The following is an 18,953-nucleotide window of genomic DNA, read 5'->3' as shown; positions in this document are numbered from 1 at the left end:
TAGGAGATCGCGACCATCCTGGCTAACAAGGTGAAACCCCGTCTCTACTAAAAAAATACAAAAAATTAGCTGGGCCTGGTGGCGGGCGCCTGTATTCCCAGCTGCTCAGGAGGCTGAGGCAGGAGAATGGCGTGAACCTGGGAGGCGGAGCTTGCAGTGAGCCGAGATCGCGCCATTGCACTGCAGCCTGGGCGACAGAGCGAGACTCCGTCTCAAAAAAAAAAAAAGTCCATCCCTGAATTTCTAGGTTATTTCTGCTCTACACGGAAGGGAACCCTTAAAATGTTCAAGTCATTAAGTCTAACTGAGGGTGCACTCATAGAAATTCAGAACAGATATTACAAGCAAAGGATAATAGCCTTGTACATCTACGGACTGAGCAGAGACCACAAAAACCCAGAATGCTAGATCCTCCCATATGAGAAAATCCCCCATAGAGACAAAGAATGCTAGAAATTTTATATGTATGTATGCATGTATGTATTTTTCCTCATCAAATTCTTATATACAATCCTTCAAGCATGGGCTCTTGAATTCTGGCTACAAAATTTGCTAGCTGTCTTTTTTTTTTGAGACAGAATCTCATTATGTTACCCAGGCTGGAGTATAGTGGCGTGATCTTGGCTCACTGAAACCTCCACTTTCCAGGTTCAAGCAATTATCATGACTACAGGTATGTGCCACCATGCCCAGCTAATTTTTGTATTTCTAGTAGAGACAGGGTTTCGCCATGTTGGCCAGGCTGGTCTCGAACTTCTGACCTCAAGTGATATGCCTGTCTTGGCCTCTCAAAGTGCTGGGATTACAGTTGTGTAATTTGTTATATAAACTACTCTATCTCTATGAGCTTGTTTCTTCTTCCATAAAGTAATAATACTATCACCTACCTCAGGTTGTTGCAAGCATCTGATGTGTTAATAAATAAAATTTCCAGAATGTAACATGTAGAAGGTACTCAAATGACTGGCAATGTTCTCTGACTTGCCTTTATAATGCCCTCATGGCCCATGGCTGATACTGGCAGGAATAATACAGGCTGAGCATCCCAAATCCAAAATGCTCCAAAATCCAAAAATTTTGAGCATCTACATGACAGTCACTGGAGCATTTTGAATTTCAGATTTTCAGATTTGGGATGCTCAATCACTAAGTAAATCCCAAAATCCAAAAAACAATCCCAAATCTAAAACACTTCTAGTCCCAAACATTTCAGATAAAGGATACTCAACCTGTACTATGTGCTTTATTAAGAGTGAGGGCGGGCCAGGCACGGTGGCTCATGCCTGTAATCCCAGCACTTTGGGAGGACGAGGCAGGCGGATCACGAGGTCAGGAGATCGAGACCATCCTGGTTAATACGATGAAACCCCGTCTTTACTAAAAATACAAAAATTTAGCCAGGCATGGTGGCAGGCACCTGTAGTCCCAGCTACTTGGGAGGCTGAGGCAAGAGAATCACTTGAACCCGGTAGGTGGAGGTTGCAGTGAGCCAAGATCATGCCACTGCACTCCAGCCTGGGTGACAGAGCAAGACTCTGTCTCAATCAATCAATCAATAAATGAAATGAAATTTTATGTAGTCAAATCTACCAACTTTTTTCTCTTATGGCTTCTGGGTCATGCTTTAAAAAGTGACAGAGCAAGACTCCATTTCAAAAATAAATAAATAAATAAATAAAAACAATTAAAAAAAAAGAGTGAGGGCTCTGCCCATCTCTACTAAAAATACAAAAAGCAGCCGGGTGTGGTGGTGCACACCTGTAGTCCCAGTTACTTGGGAGGCTGAGGCAGGAGAATAGCTTAAACCTGGGAGGCGGAGGTTTCAGTGAACCGAGATAACGCCACTACACTCCAGCCTGGGCAACAGAGCAAGACTCTGTCTCAATCAATCAATCAATAAATGAAATTTTATGTAGTCAAGTCTACCAACTTTTTTCTCTTATGGCTTCTGGGTCGTGCTTTAAAAAGCATTCTTCACTTAAAGATTATACACAAAAATATTATTTTAGGTCTTGCAAGGGTTACTTTTAGGTGCCTGGAATAGGTGTGACTACAGGTGCGTGCCACCAAACCCAGCTATTTTTCGCTTTTTGTTGTTGTTGTTGTTAAGAGACAGGGTCTTGCCATGTTACCCAGGCTGGTCTGGAACTCCTGGGCTCAAAAAATCCACCCACCTCAGCCTCACAAAGTACTGGGATTATAGGTATGAGCCACTGTGTTCAGCCCATACCTAGGTTTTAATTCTTCAGAGGGTTTGGGAATGCGTATCAAGGACCTAACACAATGCTGGGTACACAGTGGGCACGCACTAGAAGTTAATTCCTTTTTTCTCCCCTCTACTTGGAAATGTACAGCATAACTATGTCCTGGTACTAATACGCACCCTCACTCCAATCTGTCCTTTCCAAACCCCTGTATTTTCATAGTATTTCCCTTCCTACCACATCCAATCCCTTAACACTTAGCTAGTGTTAACCACCATTAAAAAGAGTGATTCACTGACCCAGCAATGAATATTTTCTTTCATCTTACAGAATTGTTAGAATGATGCCAGCCTCTCCCCAGGTCCAGACCCACCCCTCAGATGTGGCTTCTGAATGACCCACTTGGAGCATGGCCAAGTCACTCCTATCACAGCTGCATACCACGTCTACCCCCTCAGGGCAGGACTATGCCATACTTTTAAATTTAGGGATTATTTTCTATGCTATACTTTTACTTTAAGGATTATTTGGGGGGGAACCTCTAATTTGAAATGTTGGTGAGCCCTCTCCCACCAAGCAGTCAATTTTGTTTTCATACTTTTCCAAAATTTTATACATAATAAACAGAAATTCCTAAAGCAGGGACTGAGGCCACAGAACTGTAAACTATTAGCTATGCAGAATAGTCGGTATTTCAAAAATGGAGTGAAAAACCTGAGCAATTTGTATTCCAAGAGATGCCAAAATGAAACCAGCAACAAAGTGAGTTTTTCTGAGGATTAAAGTGGAGGCAAGGATCAAAACCTGGATGTATCCAACATAGAATGGAATGTTAGGATATGCTTCATAGTAACTTAGAGGATTTCAGATGGAGCTTCAATGAAATCCTATATGAATATGGCTTATTTTGGAGGTACTTGTTTTGTGTTGGTTGTTCTGAAATGGTATAATGAGAAATCTTTCAAAGTGTCAAAAACTACTTGTTGATGAATTTTATAGCAAAAAAAAGATTAAAATATAATAATGTACCCATTCATTGTATTAACCCATTTTAGGTCACTGCTCTTATGCTTTCTCTATCAGCTGTTGAGAGAATAAAATTAAGCAACCAAATCTTATTAGGATAAATTAAACATTTAGCAGTATAACCTCAAGTTTGTGGGCTAAAAAAGAGAATCCAGAATGCGTTTTTACCCATTGTAAACAGAGAAATAAACTGCTTCCAGTCCTTTTTTAATGTAGACTAGTTGGACATGTATAATTGAAGTAAATATTTTATGCAACCTGTTAGATTTTGAAATAATTCTCACTAACTGCTAGCAACATTCATCATAGAAATACTGAAGCTTAGCATGGTCAATAACCCCACTGTCTCTTTTCCTAGTAACTACCCTATTAAAATATAAAACACTAAGCAGACTGGAAAATCAACTAATTTATTTTATTCACTGAAAGAATACGCATCAAAGACTATTTCTGTCAACTGTTTTTCCCCCACAGATGCAACCGTAAGTTATTATGAGGCATCTGTTTTTTTGTCTCACATTACATATTTTAATTCCACTACACTGAATGCCTGATATACACTAAATATATAATTATTTAACTCTTCTCTTTATATATTTTATCCCCTTAACTGTAATTTTCTTGAAGACAGAGCCTATGTTCTACTTATTTGTGTTTTCTAACCAAGTTACCAATAAATATTTAACGGAAAAATTCCCAGAGGGAAAATGATAAAAAAAAGATATTACTAATTAAATATCTACTGTGTGCAGTGCACTCTGGTGCTTTACAAATGTTACCTGAATTAAACCTCACAGCTCATGTTGTGAAAGAAAAAATAAGTATAGAGAAGCTTAACTTCTAGTTAATCAGAGAAGAGCAGGGATCCAATGCTGGAGCTATCCATTTCCAATGTCGCTTAGGAGTCCCTAATTCAACATGCCTGATGATATATTTATTTGAATGTAATTAAATTCTGCTAAGATACTTAGTCTAAAGAGAAAAATAATTCTTAAGAGTCTTAGTTTCCTACCACAAACTCTACAAATTTGGGACCAAAATTATTCTTAATGGTGTCATTCCTGGATGCACTACATGAAATAAGTCAGTCTACAAATATTATGTATGTAGGTGTAAAATATTACACCTATTAATACCAGCTAGGAGCTATGTATAGAAATTAACCTTGAACAAAGCCTGACAGACTATTAAGTAATACTTTCCTGATCTCCTTATCTGCTCTAATTTATTAAAAAAGTATTCCTGGCCAGGTACGGTGGCTCATGCGTGTAATCCCAGCACTTTGGGAGGCTGAGGCAGGTAGATCATAAGGTCAAGAGATCGAGACCATTTGGCCAACATGGTGAAACCCCATCTCCACTAAAAATACAAAAATTAGCTGGGCGTGGTGGCGCACCCCTGTAGTCCCAGCTACTCAGGAGGCTGAGGCAGGAGAATCTCCTGAACCAGGGAGGCAGAGGTTGTAGTGAGCCAAGATTGCGCCACTGCACTCCAGCCTGGCGACAGAGCAAGATTCTGTCTCCAAAAAAAAAAAAAAAAAGGCCGGGCGTGGTAGCTCAAGACTGTAATCCCAGCACTTTGGGAGGCCGAGACGGGCGGATCACGAGGTCAGGAGATCGAGACCATCCTGGCTAACATGGTGAAACCCCGTCTCTACTAAAAAATACAAAAAACTAGCTGGGCGAGGTGGTGGGCGTCTGTAGTCCCAGCTACTCGGGAGACTGAGGCAGGAGAATGGCGTAAACCCGGGAGGCGGAGCTTGCAGTGAGCTGAGATCCGGCCACTGCACTCCAGCCTGGGTGACACAGCGAGACTCTGTCTCAAAAAAAAAAAAAAGTATTCCTTAAGTTTTACAGCAACATCAAAAAACTTAAATTCACCTATGATCTTAAAACTCCAAACCAATCTTGGTTTATATTCTATTCTAGTCCTTATCCTTATTTTTATTGCTATAATTATAAGTCACAAAAATTGTAATTACCATGTTTTCATGTAACTTTATAAGGATTTTCTAAGTGTTTGCTCATTTTTATACAATTTAACAAGAAAAGACAATAGCACATAAGGAAACATAGAATAATGACTCTGGAATCATGCATATATTAGAATCCTGGCTCTACTACTTTTCATCCAGCTATGAGACATCTCTGAGCTTCTATTTCCTCATTTATAAAATGTGTAATAAGAAAAACAGTAATAGTATTACTAAGTAATACTTATTAATAAGTAAGCTGGTAGCTTGAAGAGTAAATTATATATTATAACATATACAAAGTGTATATCCCTATACAAAGGAAGCTATCATTAGTTACTAACATCATTACTGGCCTACTGATGATTATTAACAATTTCCCTGTTGTTATATATTTACTGTATTTTCCAAAACTTTCCACCAGTTAATAGTATAAAGCTCATCTATAATGTGGCTTTTTGCTTTAAACAAATTATTTTTAGGTGAAATGTTTCCATCAAATAGATTTAACAAGTCTAGCTAACACTAACATTTTTATAATACTATCCTATTGTTTTCCCAAAAAAGTAACAATTTACATTAATATTATTTTATTAATGTTTGTCTATACCTGTTTTTTTTTTTTTTTCCAATTTTATTTTGAGACAGGGTCTTGCTCTATCACCCAGGCTGGAGTGCAGTGGCACAATTTTGACTCACTGCAATCTCTACCTCCTGAGTTCAAGTGATTCTCATGCCTCATACTCCCTAGTAGTTTGGGAGTGTAAAGGCATGCATCACCACACCCGGATAATATTTTTTTTTGGTATTTTTAGTAGAGACAGGGTTTCGCCATGTTGGCCAGGTTGATCTTGAACTCCTGGCCTCAAGTGATCCACTCACCTCGGCCTCCCAAAGTGCTGGGAGTGATCTGCCCGCCTCAGCCTCCCAAAGTGCTGGGATTACAGGTGTGAGCCACCATGCCTGGCTGACTTATTGAGTTCATTCTTTTCTTACACATATTCCAAAGAAACACTTTACAATTACTGTCCTGGGAGACATTTTTATCAAGCTAATCTAACTATAATCTTACTGGTCTCCCCAAAGTTATCAGTTATACTAGACAACCCTGAGTGACATATTTCACAAATATTTAGGTAATGACTCCATTTAATTCAGGTGATTCTGAGATCTAGTCTCAAAATTATAATGAACTGCTATTATGTTTCACGGTTTTAGAAAGGAAGATTTGGATATATACTTACCACATTAGGATTAAATGGTGGTGGAATCTTCTTTTGTACAAGGTCAGCCCAGCTGAGTGATTCAAAAAAAGGATGATTCTGAATTTCAAGCTGGAATATTAAAAAAATGTTTGACTAATGCTGAAGAATATATTAAGTACTAACTGCATAATTTTATGAAGCCACACTATTACTATTTTCCCCCTCAATGACTCTTTTTAGGAACATGTGTATGTTATTTGTGTAGCAAAATGATGTTATTCATGTAAGCAACAGAAAGACTGAAAAAAAGTTACTTAGAATGATCTACTTAAACTTAAGTTGTATTCTCTTCACATTCAGTTTCCTCACTGGTAAAATGGGGATAACATTTCTGCCCTAAATACTTCAGGGGAAGTATGTTTTAAGGATCAGTGTAAAGTATGGATGTAAAGTGCTATGAAAAGAATAAAGCACTACAGAGGTACAAAGAATTAGTGTTATTACTGGAGTAGGGGGGGTAAAGAAGTTAGGCAGAGAGCTTTATACAGTAGAGTAGAAATGAAATCTGTCATGAGTTCTACTAATAAAAAAATATCCCACTCAGGGTTGGTATTACTAAACAACGGCACAGTATTGACTCTAGCTTTTTTTCCTTCAAGGTGCCACGGGAGTGTATAAAGCAGGATCCAATCTAATTTGGTGGGTTAAAAAAGACTTCTCGGAGAAAATGGTATCTCATGAGAGGTCTGAAAAATGAGTAAGAATTCAGCCAGACAAAAGAATGGGGAGAGCATGTTCCAGAAAGGCTCTGAGGTGGCAAAAAGGTTAGTATGGTCAAGGAAATGAGAGTCCAATATGGCTGCAGTGTAGGGAAGGATGGGACTGTCACATAAGATGAAGCTCAAGAGCTAAACCGGCTGTATCATATCAGGTCTACGTTAAACATTTTGGATTTTGCTCTAAGGTCGCAAGAAGCCATCAAGGGGATTTAGTCATGAGAATGTCATAACTTTTTTGTTTGTTTGTTTTTTAAAGCTTCAGGTTGGTGAGAAATGTTTTTTAAACCACCACCCTGGGCCAGGCGCAGTGGCTCACACCTATAATCCCAGTATTCTGGAAGGCTGAAGTGGGAGGATCACTTGAACCCAGGAGTTCAAACCCAACCTGGGCAATACAATGAGACTCCCCCATCTCTACAAAACAGTGTGGTGGCATGCACCTGTAATCCAGCTATTTGGGGGCTGAGGTGGGAGGATCATTTGAACCTGGGAAGTTGAGGCTGCAGTGAGCCGCGATAACACCACTACACTCCAGCGTCGGCGACAAAGCAAAACCCTGTCTCAAAAAAAAAAAAAAAAAAAAAAAAAAAAAAAAAAAAAAATCCCCCAAAACACCACTCTGGCTACAGGGAGAATTAGATTGAAGAGTCAAGACCAGATAAAGGAAAAGCAGCTACCACTGTAACCAGACTAAAGATGACAAATAGTAGGAAAAGAGTAGCAGCAGTGGGGCTAGAAAGAAATGTCTGGATAGGGGAAAGATTCAGGCAGCAAACGGAACAGGACCTGGCTGTTTGTTCAATATGGAAGTAAGGAAGAGAGAAGACTCAAGAATGCCTCTCAGATTTCTGGCCTGAACAGCCACATGGACAGTGATATCCTTTAATATGAAAGGGAGCACAGGGGGACAATAGCGGCATTTGAGGTACTCTCAAGAACTACAAGTGGCGGTGGTGAGCAGGCAGATACTATGTAAGTCTAGAGTTTAGAAGAGAGAGATGAAGAGTAAAGAAAAGATATAAATGTGTGAGATGAAAACACATAGATAACTAAAGCCATGGGATCAATTGAGATTGCCCAGGAAGACAGCACAGAAGAAAAGAGGGTTTAGGACAACAGGGCACCGCAACACTTGAAGGCTGAAAAGGAGCTTACACAGGAGGTAATGGAGAATGGTCCAGAAATACAGAAAGAAAAGCCTGAGATGAGACGTATGTGTGCTCTAGCAGAAGCCTAGGGAACAGGAGAGTGTTGTAAGTTTAAATGCTGCTGAGGGCAGCGTAAGTTGAGGAAAAGTATCCAGCAATTCTCCTGGCTATTTTGTGGTAGACTGAGAAATGAAAGAGCTTGGGAAAGGGAGACTGAACAAAGAAAACTTTCAACAAGTTTGGCTAAGAAGGGAAGAAGATAGCGTAGTACGTCTCAGGAGAGTAAGACTGAGGGTTTTTTTTGGCTTAACAAGCAACAGATTTGATAACATTTAATTACTGACTGGAAGGAACCAGAAAAAAGGGAGCAATTATTTGTGCAAAACAAACAAGCAAGCAAGAACAGGGTTCCTTACAAATGGACAGGATCTAGTGCACAGGTGGAAACAGACCTTTTCCACTACAACAGGAGGAAGGAAATGACAGGATCCTGCAGGTTTATATAGGCCTGTGGATTTGATAACAGGAAGCTAAGTTAGCTCCACTCTGATGATTCTATTTTCCTTACAAAACAGAAGGTAAGATCATCTGTTAAAAGTGAAGAAGAAGAAAGGGAATCTGGGAAGTCTGGAGAGAAGGTGTGAAATAGTTAATACAGAGAGGAGGAGAGTAAGCTACACAGAGAAACAAAGAGTATTACCAGACAGTGGGGAAGCACAGACGAGGTTCACAGTGCTTCCAATATGCCCAGTTTGTTACTTTCTTTAGCACTGTTCAGCAGCCCACGAGATGATAGTTGGATTCATCCAGAGCTGCAATCTCCGTCAATGAATTCAATAAATGGACCAAGGGACAAGGAGGTGTGAAACATTAGCAAGACTGTCTGGAACAACGGAAAGGAAGTTGTTGGCAGAGCTACCAGCTGAACTGGGGAGCGGGGAGTAGAGCAGTAGCAGCAAAGTCTTTTATTCACAGCTCAGGTTCAAGACTGATAAGCAGCCTCCAAGAATATCTGAGAAAGCAATTTAGAAGTTCATATTCCTTAATATTTTGTGCATTTACTGACACACTAACATAATGCCAGTAACTACACTACAAATTTAATTACTCTGATTTGAAACAAACATGCAGATTCCCTAATTATATCAAGGAGGTCTCACCAAATTCCAAAAAAAAAAAAAAGTGATTCAGCGTTCAAGGCAAAAGACATTACCTCATGCAGACAAGAGGCACTTAACAAATTCCTGCCAAAGGAAATGATTTAGATGTTTAGATAGTCCCAAACCCTCAACAAAAAGCTTACTAGTTGGTTAGTCTCTGTGTTATTAGTTCATGAAAATGTTAGTATTATTTAGCAACAAAAACAGTAAAAGTAAGTTTAGGTAGTGAAAATATGCCACACAACACTTTTTAAAAAGAAGTGGAGGGGAATTTGTAATAAATGAAAATCAAGTAAATAACAGGGTGCGAAAGTGTATGTGGTGGACAGGGCGAAAGTGCATGCAAGAGAAAATGCTTTAAATACTATATAGTTTTATATAAATACAGGTGAAAACTATGGGGACGAGTATGCTTTTTTCCATGTTGCTATTCTCCTCGTGTTGTATTCATTCAATTAAACACCATATAAAATAAAGCTTTATTTCCAAATTTTAAATAAGCTTAAATAAAGCTGGAGCTGGGAAAGCTGTTACATACAAAGTCTTCCTTGGCACCAAGTCGATTTTGCCTGTCTTTTTCTAGGAGTTCTTCCAGAATGGACCAGGCTGTAAGGCTCACTCCTGGCCTCAAACTTAGGGGTTTGTGAAGGATATTGTCATACATTTCAGCAACATCTCGGCAATAAAAAGGAGGCTGGGAAAAAAAAAAAAGCAAAATAAAACTTAGTGGTAAACAAATTATGTGAAAATGGGGTTAAAATGGCTTTGATCTTGAGGGAGCAGTCAGTTGAAAAAATGTACGGACCTCTTAGGTCGTACAGATACCTGCAGTGTGGCTTCTTGAAGCAAAGAGATTCTAAAACCCAACACATCACAGAGCTTAATAAGTGTTTACTGAATGAATTAAGGCCAGTTTGTTCAATACCACCTTGTAGACAGCTGTTAAATTATATACAACTTGTAGTAGTATCTGTTTTAGAGAAAATGACCAACCTTATCGTACGCATAATGACAGAATCATTGGAAATGGAAGTTCAAGACAGATTAAACATTAATTTCAGACTTGGGAATAAACTCACTAAAACAAAGGAATTTCTAGTAGAGATGGAGGCTTGCAGATATTATGTTCCTTAGGTACTTACGACAGAGATAATATTATGACTATACTTTGCAGAATTAAAAATGCCACCGTGACAGCCAAAAGACTTGGGGTATGGCTTCAACACAAGCATTAGCTAATCATTTAATTATAAAGATTTAAGGTAAAAATAAAGGCCAGGCATGGTGGCTCACACCTGTAATCCCAGCACTTTGGGAGGCTGAGGTGGGCAGATCACTTGAGGCCAGGAGTTCAAGACCAGCCTGGGCAACATGGTGAAACCCTGTCTCTACCGAAAATATAAAAAACCAGCCAGGCATGGTGGTATACGCCTGTAGTCCTATCTACTCAGGAGACTGAGGAACGAGAATCGGTTGAACCTGGGAGGCGGAGGATGCAGTGAGCTGAGATTGTGCCACTGCACTCCACCCTGGGTCACAGAGTGAGACCCCATCTCAAATAAAATAAATAAATAAATAAACAAACAACTTTTGAGGAAAAAAAAATGAGCTGTACAGGTTTCTGTACTCTGGGAATAAGAGGAAGGAAGATCATCATGCTACTCAGGTTCTATCTGCAAGGTAACCTGAGTAGCATGATATGTAACCTACAAAACTACTTCCTTTTGAATTAATGTATCCAGAGCACCAGAAACATTTTTCCAAAGGGGGAATTACCATGTAAAATGTTACTGTTTATTTTTTTTTTTCCCAAAAAAACCTCCCAATTTATTCACCAGAGGACTGGCCTCTACTATTTTACCCTTGTGGGTTTGTTTTTAACCTCTTAAATATTAGTTACTAGTATTTTTATAAAATAAGATGAATCTGACCTAAAACATTAAAATGACATTTTTTTCTTTTTAGTCTGCTTTTGTGAAAATTAGAAAAGTAATATATGCTTGTAACAAATCTAGACAACACAGAAGTTTACAAAATAAAAAGTGAGGCCAGGCACAGTGGCTTACACTGGAAATCCCAGCACTTTGGGAGGCTGAGGCGGGCAGATCACTAGAGCTCAGGAGTTTGAGACCAGCCTAGGCAACATGGCAACACCCTGTCTCTACTAAAAATACAAATAAATAAATTAGCTAGGCGGGGTGGTGCACACCTGTAGTCCTAGCTACTCAGCAGGCTGAGGTGTGAGAAGCATCAGAGCCTGGGAAGTCAAGGTTGCAGCGAGTCGTGATCATTCCACTGCACTCCAACCTGAGCAATACAGTGAGACTCTGTCTCAAAAAAAAAGTAAAAATAATAAAGTATACATAGTTTTTAAAGTTAAGGGAGTTTTATAGGCTTGTCACTTTTCCTTTGTGTAGGAAAGAAAAAACTTATCTTTTAAAATATAACGGTTTTTTTTGTTTTTTGGTCTTTTTTGAGACGGAGTCTCGCTTTGTTGCCCACGCTGGAATGCAGTGGCATGATCACCACTCACTGCAACCTCCGCCTCCCCGGTTCAAGTGATTCCCCTGACTCAGCCTCCCAAGTATCTGGGATTACAGGGGCACGCCACTGTGCCAGGTTAATTTTTGTATTTTCAGCAGAGATGAGGTTTTGCCATGTTGGCAAGGCTGGTCTTGAACTCCTGATCTAAGGTGATCTGCCTGCCTTGGCCTACCAAAGTGCTGGGATTACAGGCGTGAGCCACTGCGGCTGGCCAAAATAAAACTTCATTTTAAAACAATCAGTAAAAGTTTGATTAATAAAATATATGTTTCAAATGTCCTCTTTTGAATCAACTGCATTTTATGTGCAATGATATGTTTTCAAAGTCCTCTAAATAAATTAGAAGGATTCTGAAATATGAAGATGGCAAATAAACAGTGCTTAAAGGGAAATCAGGTATAAAGTGGTTTTCCAATGTTCTAAGTCAGCAGCATAACCAGACAACTAGATCTTTTGACATGCAGGTCACAGTCAAGGGCAAAGAAGAGATGATGTTGGCTTTCATAGGAATCTATCATTCGAAACTAGCAAGATAAAACAAATGCTCTGAAATGTACTTCATGTTCTGAATTTCACTGTAAGCTCCACAGTTTTCAATGAAAAGCAAATAGATACTCAGCTCAGGTCTTGGCTGACAGCAGCATTTAACATTAGTGCTACACGTAGCAGCAGCTTCAGGGATTTGCACATCGTTCCCAGCACAAGGCTGCTGGACACTTAGGGGACCACAAAGGGAGTCTAGAAACTGTTCTAAACATGTCATAAAGCCTACAGAAAAACATACATGTACTCTTTTTTTTTTTTTTTTGAGGCGGAGTCTTCACTCTGTCGCCCAGGCTGGAGTGCAGTGGCACCATCTCGGCTCACTGCAAGCTCCGCTCCTGGGTTCGTGCCATTCTCCTGCCTCAGCCTCCCGAGTAGCTGGGACTACAGGCACCCGCCACCGTGCCCGGCTAATTTTTTGTATTTTAGTAGAGACGGGGTTTCACCGTGTTAGCCAGGATGGTCTCGATCTCCTGACCTCGTGATCCGCCCGCCTCGGCCTCCCAAAGTGCAGGGATTACAGGCGTGAGCCACCGGCGCCCGGCCAACATGTACTCTTATAAAGCTATTTGAGCTCACTAAAATGCCTACACTGTTTGCTTTGGATTGGAATAATATTAACTCAATGTAGTGAAAAAACTTTATTCTTGTTAATCAGAAGTTCTGGCCAGCCTACGTGTCTTTAACTAAATAAGAACTGGGCAAACTGACTGCATAAACATTACTTTTTTTCAAGAAAAATTTTAAGACATGGTGTTTTCAGGGATGGGAATAGGGTGATCTTCAATGATGGGAAAAGCTGAGCACCTGTGTATTAATTAAATCTATTAAAAAAAATAAAAGGCAAAAACCAAAAGACCTTATCTTCTGAAATACAGTAATTTATTGATAAATGCAAAAATCATTTTCTGTTCATTATCTTCAAATTAGTGATATTTGAGTAAACTGAATGGAAGCAGATAATTTCAATATTACAACCAGTTGTCTATTTCTAAAAACGCCAGGGGGGTGAGAACATAGTTATTAGTATAACAGAGAAACAATTATATTAATTTAAAAAAACTGGTAACAAAATAAAAAGGGTTTTTTTTTGTCCTCTTTTTTTTTTTTTTTTTTTTTTTTTTTTTTTTTGAGACAGAATCTCCCTCTGTTACCCAGGCTGGAGTGCACTGGTACAATCTTGGCTCACTGCAAACTCTACCTCCTGGGTTCAAGCGATTCTTGGGCCTCTGCCTCCCAAGCAGCTGGGACTACAGTATGCACCACCATAGCCAGATAATTTTTTGTATTTTTAGTAGAGTTGGGATTTTGCCATGTTCCCCAGGCTGGTCTCAAACTCCTGGCCTCAAGTCTGCCCGCCTTGGCCTCCCACAGTGCTCAGATTACAGGGTGAGGCACCATGCCCAGCCTCTTTTTGTACTTTTTCCTAATGTGGTTTTGAGTTCATTAAACCGGCTATTACTGCTCTGTTAGTGTTATCTAAGTGTCCATGAGATTCTTAAGGCGGGAGAGAGAGACAGACAATCAAATCAATGAGACTACATTGGAATAAAGAGATATAGAAATACATACCAATCCATACAGCATTTCATACAGAACAGCCCCAAGGCACCACCAATCCACAGTATTGTCATAGGGCTGTTTTCTAATTACTTCAGGTGCAAGATACTATAGAAAAGAATAAAATATTAGAGCAACTTGGTAAACAAATCAAGACAAAATTTATAAATAATTGAGAAATTTAACAAATTTTAGTTGTTGCTATCATACTAAAACCAAATTATCTAGATTTCCAGTGGGTTGGGTATTCTCAGTCTACACCAGTGGTTCTTAGGTAACGTCACGTAGGACACTTCAAAATACATGTATTCTGCATTTCTCCTCAGAAACTGTGAGACAGTTAAAATAAATAAAAGAGTATAGTGAAGGTAGATTCTATAATTCTCAATAGGTGAAGTAGGTATTTGTGGGAAAAGTCTTTCAAAGATTATTTTAGAAGTTCATTTAGTCATTACTCATGTTTTCCTCTTAAATACATTTTTTTTTTTTTTTTTTTTGAGACAGGATCTTACTCTGTCACCCAAGCTGGAATGCAGTGGCACAATCACAGCTCACTGCAGCCTCGACCTCCTGGGCTCAGGTGATACTCCCACCTCAGCCTCCCGAGGAGCTGGGACTACAGGCATGCACCACCACACCTGGTTAGTTTTTTGTATTTTTCATAGAGACGCGGGTTTAGCCATGTTGCCCAGGCTGGTCTGGAACTTCTGGGCTCAAACAATCTGCCCACTTTGGTCTCCCAAAGTGCTGGGATTACAGGCATGAGCCACAGCACCTAGCAAGAATTGTTAATGTAGCAATTATAATCCTTTTTTTTTTTCTTTTCAGTAAAAAACAATGAATTGTATTCTCATTTGAGAATTATAACAGCAATTCTCTAACATATTATTTAGAAAACTTGTGTAAGTTGTAAATGTCTATTTACATTTTAATTTGCAGGAAATTTAGACTCATCACAACTTAACACATCTAAGATAGTGAACTTGAATTTTACATTCCAAAATATATTACCTCTTCCCATATGAAATACATGTAAGAAAGTAATTTCCTCTTAAGCTTTTTTATGTGATCTAAAGAAATGGCAAAATATTTTAACTATGCAATTAATATACAATAACAAAAAATGTTTCTTCATACATAAACCAAAACAGAATGGTTATAAATATATACAAGCACCAGGGTTAGACAGAAAAAAGAAGGAAAAACTCATTTCAAGGTAAATACTTGTTACTTAGAGATACTTTTAGTTAAGTTTCTGAACTCAATTAGAAGCCATTTTCTCACACATTTTCAACATTGTATTTGCAAGTACTCCACGATAAAGATGAAATATTACATGGTACCTACAATCATTATAAATACCTTGGAATTTGGACAGTTTAAAATAAATCAAACTTGTTTCTGTGTGTGAAGTATGAATAATAAAGGTTTTATATGATTTGTAAGGATTATCATTATTGTCACAAATAGATACTTTTTGCTAGCTAACATGATTAGAAAATGGGATGGTCTGGTAAATAAATTCTGATTTGTGATTTTTTTTCCATATCCACTCCTTTATTTTCTTCTGGTAAGTAAACACTTAATTTTATTACAAAAGATTTCAAGCATACAAAAAAATGAGAAAAAACAATAAACTGCAACTGAGATATAGTCAAGTGTTAATATTTTGCCATATTTGCTTTAGCTCATTTTTTAAAAGAAAAATAGCTTTATTAAAATAGTCACATACCACACAATTCACCCATTTAAAGTGTGTGATTCAATGTTGTTAACATATTCACAAAAAGAACACTTTCATCACCAATTTGTGATTTTTAAAGGATTAGAAATATAATTTTCTACAATATTTATTTTAGAACAAAAACAAAAAAAGAAATATAATTAAATGTGTAAAGAAGTTTAAGGTAAACTTCTGACATTAAAAACAAATAAACATAATTTATATTTGTTGGATTATTCAAAAGGGTCTTGCGGTATCTAACAATCACAGTTAAAAATACCCAACTATCAAGGCATGATTATCAGATATTTCCAGCTGGCTAGAAGCTGAAATGACAGTTTTTATTCTACTTTTCTTATTTTAAATTCATATATGCAATCCGTAATTCATATTTGCATTTTATACATGATTATATGAATGACAATGAGATATATTTCTTACCTCTGGTGTCCCACAAAATGTGGTAGTGGTGTCAGAAATAGCAATTCCTTCTTTACAAAGCCCAAAATCTGTTAAGACAACATGTCCCTGACAAATACAGGGGCGGTAAGATAAAACAGTGCATAAATAAGAATTGACAATTTTTCAGCAAGTTTTTCTTTTTTTTTGAAACAGAGTCTTACTCTGTCACCCAGGCTGGAGTGCAGCAGTACGATCTTGGCTCACTGTGACCTCTGCCTCCTGAGTTCAAGCAATTCTCATGCCTCAGTCTCCCGAGAAGCTGGGACCACAGGTGCATGCCACCTGGCTAATTTCGCCATGTTGCCCAGGCTGATTTTGAACTCCTGACCTCAAGTGATCCGCCTACCTCGGCCTCCCAAAGTTCTGAGATTACAGGTGTGAGCTACCACACGCAGCCAATAAATAAACAGTTTTAAAAATCCTTTTATTTTCACATAATTATAGATCCACATGAAATTGCAAAATAGTATACAGAGGAAATTGTCATTGGCACAATACTATTAACCAGACTGTCAACCTTATTCAGTTTTCACTTTTTACATGCATGCTTTGTGTGTGTACTTAGCTCTATGCAATACAGATATATAGATTCATGTAACCACCACCACACTCAAGACACAATTGTTCCATTGCAAAGGAACTTCCCTAATGCTACCCCTTTATCTTTGCACTCTCTATCCCCTTGAACCCTGTCAACCACTAATCTGTTATCCATCTCTACAGTTTTGTAATTTTGAGAATGTTATATAAATAAAATAACACAGTACAGAATCTCTGAGACTTTTTTTTGCACTAAGCATAAAAGCAACAACAAAAATTGAGAACTAGTAGATTTTTAAAAGAGAATACTTACTACTGAATCCAAAAGAATATTTTCTGGTTTCAAGTCTCTACCAAATTAAAAGGAAGGAAAAGCAAAACTGAATACAAACCGAAATAAAATACTGTTATATATAATTTTTACAAGTATATTTAAAAATTGTACCTGTATACTATTTTGATGGAGTGTAAGTAACCCAATGCACTAGCAATTTCAGCAGCATAAAACCTAGCTCTGTGCTCAGGAAAGGACCGTTCTCTTTGTAAGTGGAAAAAAAGCTGTAAAATTGGTTGAGGGGTGGGAGAGAGACAATGTTAGGATCATTCACACATAGCATTAGACAAATATATTTGGTAAATACAAGGTAGGAATTGTTCTTTGTTACTTTGAACGTGAGCTAAAAATATAACAAGGCACAGAACTGTGACTCCCCTTCATCCATGTCCCCACCTAACAATCATTCTCTCTCTTTAACCACGTGTCTTTGTTTGCCCTTGCTAATGTCACTCATCTCCCATTTATTACTCAACGCAATAATGTCCTCATCCTTCCAGGCAACTGCTCTGGAAAAGATTATCAATGAAGATCAATGATCTTGATATTGCCATGTAATTATCTTACAGGGCCTTTCTGGACTATGTTTTCCATTTGAAAAAAACAAATAACTATTCAGAGATTAAAAACTAGTGCCCAGCAGAACAAATATAACCATATGAATATATATCTCCATAGATATAATTTACTTGAGCCAAATACTGTTTTTCAGAAACTCTGAATTAGTTGGTAACATTAAAAACTGGGAATTTGGGGGTAAAAAGTCACGGTTTTAGTTTCTTTTTTAAAAAAAGCTAAGCTCTGGACCATTAAGCCTATTCTTCACAGCAGCAGCAACTGGCTGCAGCTAAACAGCAGTTGGACTCTCTAGTTCATTTCTTATACTTCCTAATTTTTAATTTATTTCTTATAACCTGGCCTTTAACTAAGGTTACTGCCTGGGGGAAGTTTCCACTGGGTCCCTTGGCTTCTAAGACAAAAATCTCTCCTTGAGTCTTGGTGAATTCCATCTCTGCTCCTTCCTGGCCTCGGAAAATGCAGGGACGACAGGGTTTCTGCCCTCGGGCCACTGTTATTTTTTCTCCAAATACCCTTCCCAGGTAACTTGATCCATTCTGTTGATTTTAACCACCACCTCAATGTTGATGTCTCCTATGTGGACTTTACCCAATGACTTTGATACAGAAAATCAATGAGGAAGCTGAGGCTCAGAGAGGCTTGCTTATCTGCCAAGTATCATAAAACCTACTTGTTTTTATTCTACTTTGCTCTGAAAAAGATACGAGGTAGTATACAAAGCTAAGTATTCATATGTCAAGGTTAAAATTTCTAAGTATGAACACTGGCGGAAAATAAGAGTATTAATGTATGGAAACCACACTCCTCCTGCCTCTAACTTTTCTCTTCATCTTTAACCCTTGTTTACCTATTACCCACTCAATTTCTCCTCCACCAACCCTGGCATTCCATTGTATTTCATTCTCCTTTTTTCATTATCTTGCATCTTTCACATGACAAGACTACCTCTTTCAATCTTTGCCAGTGAGCAGTCACTGTACAAAAAGGTCTCAGAAGCAGAGCCCTAAAAGAGCACAAAGAAACCACACATAAAGCAGGGAGCTTGCAGTGGGATCTCACCTGCACTAGATGCTTCTCATGAACATTTCAAAGACACAAGATGGCACTTAAGAATGGGCTCTGCAGTTGAGATATCTAGGTTAAATCCAGGGCCTGACACTTACTAGAACACTGG

At 38.4% G+C, this 18,953-nt stretch overlaps 1 protein-coding gene across 7 annotated transcripts in view; it reads right to left on the bottom strand.

Annotated features, from left to right (window-relative positions):
* Positions 1 to 18,953, bottom strand: part of SGK3 (serum/glucocorticoid regulated kinase family member 3) — a 142,779-nt gene that overhangs the window by 3,493 nt on the left and 120,333 nt on the right. For 6 of the 7 annotated variants that reach the window (XM_008000790.3, XM_008000787.3, XM_073018130.1 and 3 more), the window contains 6 exons: positions 17,312 to 17,424; positions 17,180 to 17,216; positions 16,306 to 16,392; positions 14,154 to 14,249; positions 10,033 to 10,188; positions 6,447 to 6,536 (listed from right to left, as the gene is read on the bottom strand). In XM_008000790.3, the coding sequence (XP_007998981.1) occupies positions 6,447 to 6,536; positions 10,033 to 10,188; positions 14,154 to 14,249; positions 16,306 to 16,392; positions 17,180 to 17,216; positions 17,312 to 17,424 (579 nt within the window). The remainder of the gene's footprint in view (positions 1 to 6,446; positions 6,537 to 10,032; positions 10,189 to 14,153; positions 14,250 to 16,305; positions 16,393 to 17,179; positions 17,217 to 17,311; positions 17,425 to 18,953) is intronic. The other variant, XM_038000446.2, reaches the window with a different exon arrangement.

This window comes from Chlorocebus sabaeus, chromosome 8, assembly GCF_047675955.1.
Source record: "Chlorocebus sabaeus isolate Y175 chromosome 8, mChlSab1.0.hap1, whole genome shotgun sequence".
Taxonomy (NCBI): Eukaryota; Metazoa; Chordata; class Mammalia; order Primates; family Cercopithecidae; genus Chlorocebus; species Chlorocebus sabaeus.
The sequence above is the reverse complement of the archived record's forward strand: the minus strand, read 5'-3'. Positions and strand labels throughout refer to the sequence as shown.